The 11,238-nt window shown below is 31.8% G+C and overlaps 2 protein-coding genes across 2 annotated transcripts in view; both read left to right on the forward strand.

The window, feature by feature from the left end:
- Positions 1 to 4,150, forward strand: part of LOC148074649 (P2X purinoceptor 5-like) — an 18,257-nt gene extending 14,107 nt beyond the window's left edge. The window contains exons 9-12 of the mRNA XM_087796084.1: positions 1,581 to 1,674; positions 2,097 to 2,162; positions 3,866 to 3,948; positions 4,014 to 4,150. Of these exons, the coding sequence (XP_087652210.1) occupies positions 1,581 to 1,674; positions 2,097 to 2,162; positions 3,866 to 3,948; positions 4,014 to 4,077 (307 nt within the window). The 3' untranslated portion in view covers positions 4,078 to 4,150. The remainder of the gene's footprint in view (positions 1 to 1,580; positions 1,675 to 2,096; positions 2,163 to 3,865; positions 3,949 to 4,013) is intronic.
- A 4,812-nt stretch (positions 4,151 to 8,962) lies between these two features.
- LOC148074650 (uncharacterized) lies at positions 8,963 to 10,494 on the forward strand. The gene is made up of 3 exons (XM_087795610.1): positions 8,963 to 9,133; positions 9,204 to 9,311; positions 10,162 to 10,494. Exons 1-3 carry the CDS (start codon positions 9,082 to 9,084, stop codon positions 10,242 to 10,244), a joined length of 243 nt encoding a protein of 80 aa, XP_087651736.1. The 5' UTR covers positions 8,963 to 9,081; the 3' UTR covers positions 10,245 to 10,494.
- Positions 10,495 to 11,238: the final 744 nt, after the last annotated feature.

Below are 11,238 nucleotides of genomic sequence, written 5' to 3' on the forward strand. Positions count from 1 at the left end.
ACTATACTACTACTATACTACTACAACTACTACTACAACTACTACTTCAAGTACTATACTACGACAACTTCTACTACAAGTACTATACTAATACTATACTAATACTACTACAAGTACTATACTACTACTATACTACTACAACTACTACTTCAAGTACTATACTATTACTATACTATGACAACTACTACTACAAGTACTATACTACTATTATACTACTACATCTACAAGTACTATACTACTACTATACTACTACAACTACTACTTCAAGCACTATACTACTACAACTACTACTTCAAGAACTATACTATTACTATACTACTACAACTACTACTTCAAGTACTATACTACTACAAATACTACTTCAAGTACTATACTATTACTATACTACTACAACTACTACTTAAAGTACTATACTATTACAAGTACTACTTCAAGTACTATACTATTACTATACTACGACAACTACTACTACAAGTGATATACTACTACTATACTACTACAACTACTAATTCAAGTACTATACTATTACTATACTATGACAACTACTACTACAAGTACTATACTACCACTATACTACTACAACTACTACTACAAGTACTATACTACTACTTCAACTTCTACTACAACTAGTACTACTACAAGTACTACTAAAAGTATTATACTACTACTATACTACTACAACTACTACTACAATTCAATTCAATTCAATTTTATTTAAAGTGTCTTATCATAACGAAGTTATCTCGACACTTTACAGTTGAAGTAAGACTATAGTGGAGAAAGGAAAAACAGATCCCAGCAATTCAACCTACAAGTACTATACTATTACTATACTACTACGACTACTACTATAAGTACTATACTACTACAACTACAAGCACTATACTACAACTATACTACAACTACTACTACAAGTACTATACTATTACTATACTACTACAACTACTACTATAAGTACTATACTACTACAACTACAAGCACTATACTACTACTATACTAAAACTACTACTACAAGTACTATACTATTACTATACTACTACAACTACTTCTATAAGTACTATACTTCTACAACTACAATCACTATACTACTACTATACTACAACTACTACTAAAAGTATTATACTATCACTATACTAATACAACTACTACTACAAGTACTTTACTACTACTATACTACTACAACTACAAGAACTTTACTACTACTATGTTACTACAACTACTACTAGAAGTACTATACTATTACTATACTACTACAAGTACTATATTACTACTGTACTACTACAACTACTACTATAATTACTATACTACTACTCTGCTACTAGTATATGAAACTGAAACTAGTTTTTACTACAGGTATTATACTACTACTATACTACTAAAACTACTACTACAAGTACTATACTACTACTACAGCTTCTAGTACTACTACTATACTACTACAACTACTACTACACATACTACTTCTACTACAAACACTTTACTACTACTATACTACTACAACTACTACTGCAAGTATTATAGTACTACTATACTACTTCTACTGTGATTATTACTCTCAATAATATCCATGTCATCCACAGACACACTCGCTACTTCCAAAGTACTGACGGTGAAGGTCACAGGTCACTGTTCAAAGTCTACGGCGTCAGATTCAACATCATGGTTCATGGAAATGTGAGAAAAGCTTCTTTATTTAAGGGCAACATCCAGTGCAGTTCCAAGATGATCCAGCAGGTGGAAGCAAAGGCCCAAGTTAATACAATGGGAGCCTAAATATAGAGGTTTAACTCTAGAGTGCGCAGACTCCAGCCAAGCAGCTCAGTAACCATTCATTTTTAAACACAATATTATTTTGTTATGATTTATTGCTGAGGTCAGCAGAGACAGATTCCCATCTTGCCCACTAGATGGCGGTCTCCTATAAGTCTTTGTACTTTTAACAGCTATGATGTACAGTGTTTATTTGGTTTGGTTTATTTGGTTGATTTGAATATTTGTCTGCAACTCATCCATAAAAGAAGCTTTATTTCAAGTACAAGTAATAAATATAAAAATCTATATTTTGTTACGATGAATTGAAGTTTGATGTTTTTCAGGCTGGGATGTTCAGCATCGTCCCGACAGTGATCAATATCGGGTCAGGGTTGGCTTTGATGGGAGCTGTAAGTATTACTGCAACTACTACTTTACTATTCCAACTACTACTACAAGTACTACTCTACTACTACAAATTATACTACTGTTAGTACTACTACTATACTACTACAACTTCTACTACTATTAGTACTACTACTATACTACTACAAGTACTATACTACTACTATACTACTAAAAGTACTATACTACTACTACAACTTCTACTACTACTAGTACTACTACTATACTACTACAACTTCTACTACAACTAGAACTACTACTATACTACTACAACTTTTACTACAACTAGTACTACTACTATACTACTACAACTTCTACTAATATTAGTACTACTACTATACTACTACAAGTACTACTACTATACTACTACAAGTACTATACTACTACTATAATACTACACTTATTATACTACTACTATACTACTACAACTACTACTAAAAGTACTATACTACTACTACAACTTCTACTACTACTAGTACTACTACTATACTACTACAACTTCTACTACAACTAGAACTACTACTATACTAATACAACTTTTACTACAACTAGTACTACTACTATACTACTACAACTACTACTACAAGTACTATACTACTACTATGATACTACAAGTATTATACTACCACTATACTACTACAATTACTACTACAAGTACTATACTACTACTACAACTTCTACTACAACTAGTACTACTACAACTACTACTACAATTATTATACTACTACTCTACTACTAGAACTACAACTATAAGTACTATACTACTACTACTACATTTCTACTACTACTAGTACTACTAATATACTACTACAACTACTACTACAAGTACTATACTACTACTACAATTTTTACTACTACTAGTACTACTAATATACTACTACAACTACTACCACAAGTACTATACTAGTACAGCTACTACTACAGGTATTATACTACTACTACTATACTACTACAACGTCTACTACTACTATTACTACTATTACTACTACTTGATGAAGTAAATAAAATCTGTTGCCAAAAAAAGAAAAGAAAAGAACCTTGAAAATTGTGTAAAAAAGAGTATAAAATGTAGTTTGTAATTTAAAGATAAAATACCAAATGTATTTATTCATAATATTTCAAATCATCATGGAATCAACTATGATTCTGACTCTAAACACTGAAGATGCGTTTAATGTCATTATTACTATAAAGTCATGTACGACGTAGTGATTGTTTGATTATAAACCTTTTGTTAGTATTTCTTATTTATTTTAATAATCTCAACTCAAATACTTTGTTAATGAGAAAAATAAATGAATGATAATGTTGGTCCAAAATAAAACATATTTAAATATTATTGCTGTTAATCAATATATGTTTCTGTTAAACTAAATACTAAATTCTGCTAAAATACTACACAAATATAAACATATTCTCTACTTACGAATGTATCTATTTTCTGTTTTTAAAATGTTTGTTTTCATTTATGGTGTGAGTGACATTGAAATAAGGAGGATAAAATAATAATAATAATAACAATAAGGTTAAAATAATAGTTTAAAGGTGCAGGTTAAATTCCTCTGTGACGTATAAAGCTGAAGAACTGGTTTCACGGGAAAATGACTTCTTCGGGTGTTTGTTCTCACGCAGCTTTTCAATAAAGTTCTAAACATGTCGCCTCTAATTCCCTCCTGATTCTTGAGATGTTGAGATGTTTCTCTCTCAGGGCGCCTTCTTCTGCGACATGGTTCTTCTCTACATCATCAAGAACGGAACCGAGTATCGGGAGAGAAAGTTCGAAGCTTCCAGGTGAAAACACGGCCGACGGTTTAAAAGAATGAAATAATAAAACAAAAATAATTTGTCTCTTGCAGACGTGAAAGACATGAAAGACATGAAAACGCAGACGCAAAAGAAACAGACGACATCGAGTTATGAATGATTTATTACATTTCATTTCATTATGTGTCTGTTTTTTTAAAATACATTTCTTTGTTGTTTTTGTCCACGAATCAATGTTTACATGTTTTGTTTCTGTGAATCAAAAAGAAATAAATATATTTCACCTGGCTTGAAAATTGTCTTTTTTTGTGAATTGGTTTCAAGAGTTTGTAAATGTGTTTCAAGTTTTTGTAAATGTGTTTCAAGAGTTTAATTGGTTTCAAGTTTTTATAAATGTGTTTCAAGAGTTTAATGAGTTTCAAGTTTTTGTTAATGGGTTTCAAGAGTTTAATTGGTTTCACGTTTTTGTAAATGTGTTTCAAGAGTTTAATTGGTTTTAAGTTTTTGTAAATGTGTTTCAAGAGATTAATTGGTTTCAAGTTTTTATAAATGTGTTTCAAGAGTTTAATGAGTTTCAAGTTTTTGTAAATGGGTTTCAAGAGATTAATTGGTTTTGAGTTTGTATAAATGTGTTTCAAGAGTTTAATGAGTTTCAAGTTTTTGTAAATGTGTTTCAAGAGATTAATTGGTTTCAAGTTTTTATAAATGTGTTTCAAGAGTTTAATGAGTTTCAAGTTTTTGTTAATGTGTTTCAAGAGTTTAATTGGTTTCACGTTTTTGTAAATGGGTTTCAAGAGTTTAATTGGTTTCAAGTTTTTGTAAATGGGTTTCAAGAGATTAATTGGTTTTGAGTTTGTATAAATGTGTTTCAAGACTTTTTAAATTAGTTTCAAGTTTTTTTTAATGTGTTTCAAGAGATTAATTGGTTTCAAGTTTTTGTTAATGTGTTTCAAGAATTTAATTGGTTTCAAGTTTTTGTAAATGTGTTTCAAGAGTTTAATTGGTTCAAGTTTTTGTAAATGTGTTTCAAGAGATTCATTGGTTCAAGTTTTTGTAAATGTGTTTCAAGAGATTAATTGGTTTCATGTTTTTGTAAATGGGTTTCAAGAGTTTAATTGGTTTTAAGTTTTTGTAAATGTGTTTCAATAGATTAATTGGTTTTGCGTTCGTATAAATGTGTTTCAAGACTTTTTTAATTAGTTTCAAGTTTTTGTAAATGTGTTTCAAGAGATTAATTGGTTTCAAGTTTTTGTAAATGTGTTTCAAGAGTTTAATTGGTTCAAGTTTTTGTAAATGTGTTTCAAGAGATTAATTGGTTTCACGTTTTTGTAAATGGGTTTCAAGAGTTTAATTGGTTTTAAGTTTTTGTAAATGTGTTTCAATAGATTAATTGGTTTTGCGTTCGTATAAATGGTTTTCAAGACTTTTTTAATTAGTTTCAAGTTTTTGTTAATGTGTTTCAAGAATTTAATTGGTTTCAAGTTTTTGTAAATGTGTTTCAAGAGATTAATTGGTTTCAAGTTTTTGTAAATGTGTTTCAAAAGTTTAATTGGTTCAAGTTTTTGTAAATGTGTTTCAAGAGATTAATTGGTTTCACGTTTTTGTAAATGTGTTTCAAGAATTTAATTGGTTTCAAGTTTTTGTAAATGTGTTTCAAGAGATTAATTGGTTTCAAGTTTTTGTAAATGTGTTTCAAAAGTTTAATTGGTTCAAGTTTTTGTAAATGTGTTTCAAGAGTTTAATTGGTTTTAAGTTTTTGTAAATGTGTTTCAAGAGATTCATTTGTTTTTCCTTCGTATAAATGTGTTTCAAGAATTTTTTAATTCGTTTCAAGTTTTAGTTAATGTGTTTCAAGACTTTAATTGGTTTCAAAGTTTTGTAAATGTGTTTCAAGAGTTTATTTGGTTTTGAGTTTGTATAAATGTGTTCCAAGACTTTTTAAATTGGTTTCAAGTTTTTGTAAATGTGTTTCAAGAGTTTATTTGGTTTCAAGTTCGTATAAATGTATTTCAAAACTTTTAAAATTAGTTTAAAGTTTTTGTAAATGTGTTTCAAGAGTTTATTTGGTTTCAAGTTCGTATAAATGTATTTCAAAACTTTTAAAATTAGTTTAAAGTTTTTGTAAATGTGTTTCAAGTTTTTTTGTAAATTGGTTTCAAGACTTTGTGAATGTGTTTCAAGTTTTTTTGTAAATGTGTTTCAAGAGTTTTTTAATTAGTTTTAAGTTTTTGTAAATGTGTTTCGAGAGTTTGAAAGTCGCTAAAGCCAAATATATACAGATGAGAGCGCCATCTGGTGGTTTCTCTTCAAGTAAATACGATGCTTCGTGAAGCTTCATCAGAAGCTTCGAATCAAAATATCGTCTCTCAAATGTCTTTCCACGTTTAAACAACGATTTTATTTTAATTTAACATCTCATTCCGTTTATCAAGGGCGAGAGACTGGGAGCTGGGACACCCTGGAAAGGTTGCCAGTTTATCATGACACACAGAGAAAAAAAACTGCCAGAGGAAATCGGAGTACCCAGAGTAAACTAAGTGACCTTGTGTTATAAGTGTCTTACTTTCGGACAGAATCCTAAGAAGAACCAGACTCAGCATCTGACTCAGACTCCAGGGGGTCCGAACGTTGACCGACATGACGCCTCGAACATCAAGACGCCCTGAAGCTGATTCTGCAAATGTCTCACATTCTTCTCCAGTGAAATATGTTCAGAACGAGAACCTGATGTTCCGCGTGAAGCTGTCATTAGATCTTGATCCGGTTCCTTCAACGTTGGCCTGCAGCAGATCGTGCGACTGGTGTGGAGTCGTGGAGGTTCGAGACACACATTAGCAGAAAGTAGACGAGGCTGTTGGACGAAGTGTCAACATTTCTTTTTTTTTTTATTCAAATTTTTGAACAGAAAAAGGTCAAAACTCAACCAACAAGTTTCTTCAAACAAGTCTTGTTTCACGAGATTCCTCTCAAGAACAGAATAACAAAGTAATAAATCTTGAAATAACGGTATTAAAGCAAAGCTTTACCCATGTGTGGATTGATTTATTTGTAAATTGGTAAATGTGCTGTTATCTATCTTGTCTTGTTTTATTTGTTTGAAGTACATTAGTATCATTTACAAATACGTACGATTTCATAATTCCATTAACTTGATTTTTTTTTGTCTGCTCAATGTGACAGGTGAATTTGTAAATGTGTTTCAAGAGTTTGTAAATTGGTTTCCTGTTTTTAAAAATTGAATTCAAGTTATTTGTAAATGTGTTTCAGGGGTTTGTAAATTGGTTTCAAGTTATTTGTAAATGTGTTTCAGGGGTTTGTAAATTGGTTTCAAGTTATTTGTAAATGTGTTTCAAGAGTTTGTAAATTGGTTTCCTGTTTTTAAAAATTAAATTCAAGTTATTTGTAAATGTGTTTCAGGGGTTTGTAAATTGGTTTCAAGTTATTTGTAAATGTGTTTCAAGAGTTTGTAAATTGGTTTCCTGTTTTTAAAAATTGAATTCAAGTTATTTGTAAATGTGTTTCAGGGGTTTGTAAATTGGTTTCAAGTTATTTGTAAATGTGTTTCAAGAGTTTGTAAATTGGTTTCCTGTTTTTTAAAATTGAATTCAAGTTATTTGTAAATGTGTTTCAGGGGTTTGTAAATTGGTTTCAAGTTATTTGTAAATGTGTTTCAAAAGTTTGTAAATTGGCTTCAAGAGTTTGTAAATTGGTTTCATGTTTTTTAAAATTGAATTCAAGTTATTTGTAAATGTGTTTCAAGGGTTTGTAAATCGGTTTCAAGTTATTTGTAAATGTGTTTCAAAAGTTTGTAAATTGGCTTCAAGTAATTTGTAAATGTGTTTCAAGAGTTTGTAAATTGGCTTCAAGAGTTTGCAAATTGGTTTCAAGTTAGTGTAAATGTGTTTCAAGTTTGTGTAAATGTGTTTCAAGGGTTTGTAAATTGGTTTCAAGTTATTTGTAAATGTGTTTCAAGTTTGTGTAAATGTGTTTCAAGGGTTTGTAAATTGGTTTCAAGTTATTTGTAAATGTGTTTCAAAAGTTTGTAAATTGGCTTCAAGTAATTTGTAAATGTGTTTCAAGAGTTTGTAAATTGGCTTCAAGAGTTTGCAAATTGGTTTCAAGTTAGTGTAAATGTGTTTCAAGTTTGTGTAAATGTGTTTCAAGGGTTTGTAAATTGGTTTCAAGTTATTTGTAAATGTGTTTCAAAAGTTTGTAAATTGGCTTCAAGTAATTTGTAAATGTGTTTCAAGAGTTTGTAAATTGGCTTCAAGAGTTTGCAAATTGGTTTCAAGTTAATGTAAATGTGTTTCAAGTTTGTGTAAATGTGTTTCAAGAGTTTGTAAATTGGTTTCAAGTAATTTGTAAATGTGTTTCAAGAGTTTGTAAATTGGTTTCAAGTAATTTGTAAATGTGTTTCAAGAGTTTGTAAATTGGCTTCAAGAGTTTGCAAATTGGTTTCAAGTTAGTGTAAATGTGTTTCAAGTTTGTGTAAATGTGTTTCAAGTTTGTGTAAATGTGTTTCAAGTATGTGTAAATGTGTTTCAAGAGTTTGTAAATTGGTTTCAAGTTATTTGTAAATGTGTTTCAAGAGTTTGTAAATTGGTTTCAAGTTAGTGTAAATGTGTTTCAAGTTTGTGTAAATGTGTTTCAAGAGTTTGTAAATTGGTTTCAAGTTCGTATAAATGTGTTTCAAGTTTTTGTAAATGTGTTTCAACAGTTTTTAAATTGGTTTCAAGTTCATAAAAATGTTTTTTTTCAAATGTTCATCAACAAAAAAACAAACACTTTCAAAGTCACTTAAATTCTGAAGTTAAGTTCGAAAAAGTCTGTATTTAATGTGTTTATATAAACATTTGCAAGTGTGTGTTTTGTTTATTATTTTTAAAAACACCTCATGTTTTCTATCGTTGATCGTCAGTCGCTCCAAGTTGATCATTTTCCCGTCAATCAAGACCAAATTCCTTTGATCGGAATGAAGTCCTCGCCACGAGGAAGTGAATGCGGTCGGACGAGTGTCACGAGTATAAAGAGGCGACGGCGAGCGCTCGACACACACCTGACGCCACACACACCTGACGCCACGCATACCTGACGCCTCACACACCTGACGCCTCACACACCTGACGCCTCACACACCTGACGCCTCACACACCTGACGCCATGAAGACTCTGCTGCTCGCCATGACCCTCCTGCTGCTGTGCAGCTCTCAAGGTGAGCCTCGCACGTCCACGCACACCTGAGCCTCAGGTACGAGTCCATGTTGTTGTTGTTTTGTCGTCAGTGCTCGCGCTCAGGTGCGTCACCTGCGAGAACCAGCTGGACAGAGAATGCAAGTCGGAGACGGAGTGTGACAGCAGCGCCAACTTCTGCAAGCTGGTGTCGCTCGGAGGTATGACGCCTCCCTCCTTCTTAGACGACACTTTTCACTCGTTTACGGCTGATGCTCTGGTCAGGAGTCGCAACCTCATGTGAAAACACTCTTGACTTATTCACGTGTCGTAAATGTTAAAGTCTTCAACATGCAGTAGTTCATTCATCTTGACGTTGCTCCGTTTTAAAGTTATTACTTGATAAAGTTCTCGTCTGAAATCTCGCCAAACGAGATCACGGTTTAAATTATACATTGTGACATCACTCTGGTGCAGGTGTCCTCCCCTAGAACCTAAATCAGTTAAGAACCTACATGTTAATAAACTAAATAAATATTTATGTAAACATGGTGAGAGTTACTTCTGCCTTTAGGTGTTTTTGTAACGTGTACATTAAGCAGCAAACCTTATTTTTATTATTCATTTTTAAAGTAGAAAACTGGAGTTTTAGGGGTGAGTTTGTAATTTACGCGAGTCCTTGAATGCAACTCGTGTTTTTGTGACCAATCAGAGCAGAGTGGGCGTGGCTGCTTGGACGAGACTGCATTTTAAGTAGGCGGGGCTTAAGCGTATTTTCTAAATATCTTTATTAAATGAGAGTTTTGTGCAAAAAGAAACAAACTGATGAGTATAATAGAGTATAATAGAGTAAAATAGAGTAAAATAGATGTTCTAGAGCAATTTAAGAGACACTTAAATCAACAAGTTAGGTGAACTTTTAAGGAAATACCTCCTTTTTCTTTTTCAAAATAAAACATGTTTCAGACGTAAATAACAACAATTCCTCTGCGGCTCAGTTACAAGTTGGTTGTCGTGAAGAACTTGTTGAGCGAACACTGTCTGATTATTTCATGTGTGGTGTTGGTGTAGACAGCAGAATCACCAGGAGCTGCGAGGAATTTTGCACCGAAGACGAAAACACCACCTGCTGCAGTGAAGGATGCCTGGAATAGCAAGAAAAATGCTTCTGTTCGACCATCTTCATGCAGTGGTTTTCACTGTTTGTTTCCTGTCAACACACACACAAACGCACACACACACACACACACACACACACACACACACACACACACACACACACACACACACACACACACACACACACGCACAAAGACTTTAATCTTGTAATCACTGCTGTGATGTGAGTCACTGTCGGCCGCGTCCTGTTTCTCTGGCATGAATAAAAAAAATATAAAAAACTTACTTACTCGTGTTTTTGTTTTTGTTTACATTTATTTTTCCTTCAATATGAAGCAAAAACTTTCAAATCCACCATTTTCTCCCGGGGTCGGGAGACTGGAGTCTATCAAGGTATCACAGGGCGAGAGGCAGGGGACACCCTGGACAGGACGCCAGTGCCAAATATAAATCATTTCAATTATCAAGATTCTTAGTTTTAGTTTAATTAGTTTTGATTTAAAAAACAAAGAACGTATGAGTAAATGAAAGAAAACAAGAATTCATTAATACAAGAGTTTTAAAACATTATACTTTACATACTTTGCTGTAGAAGTATTTTGCTGAGATTTTCCCTTGTTTTTTTTAATTAAAAGGTTCTAAAGATTTTTGATTTTTTAGATTAAAATATGTGTCACGTTAACAAATAGAAATAAAAAGTTAAAGGAATGTTTGTGTTTAAAAAAAAAGGGTGAAATGTTTTCTTCAAGTTTTTTCTCTGCCTGCGAGTCTTTAGATTTTTGTTGGTATATATTTATAAATATATATAATGTACTACATTCAATTAAAGTTTATATTTATATTGTCTTTCATTAATTTTCACGTGTATTTTAGTTTTGAAATACTTTGACTATATTCAAATATAAATACCAGGATTTTTCATGTAAAACGCTGTCAGCGCTTCGTAAAGAAGTGACAGAAAAGATTTATCTCTTCTTCTTGTTCTTCTTCTTGTTCTTCTCGTTCGTCAACATCGTTTCATCGAAATCT

Source organism: Callionymus lyra, chromosome 7, assembly GCF_982586985.1.
Source record: "Callionymus lyra chromosome 7, fCalLyr1.hap1.1, whole genome shotgun sequence".
Lineage (NCBI taxonomy): Eukaryota > Metazoa > Chordata > Actinopteri > Syngnathiformes > Callionymidae > Callionymus > Callionymus lyra.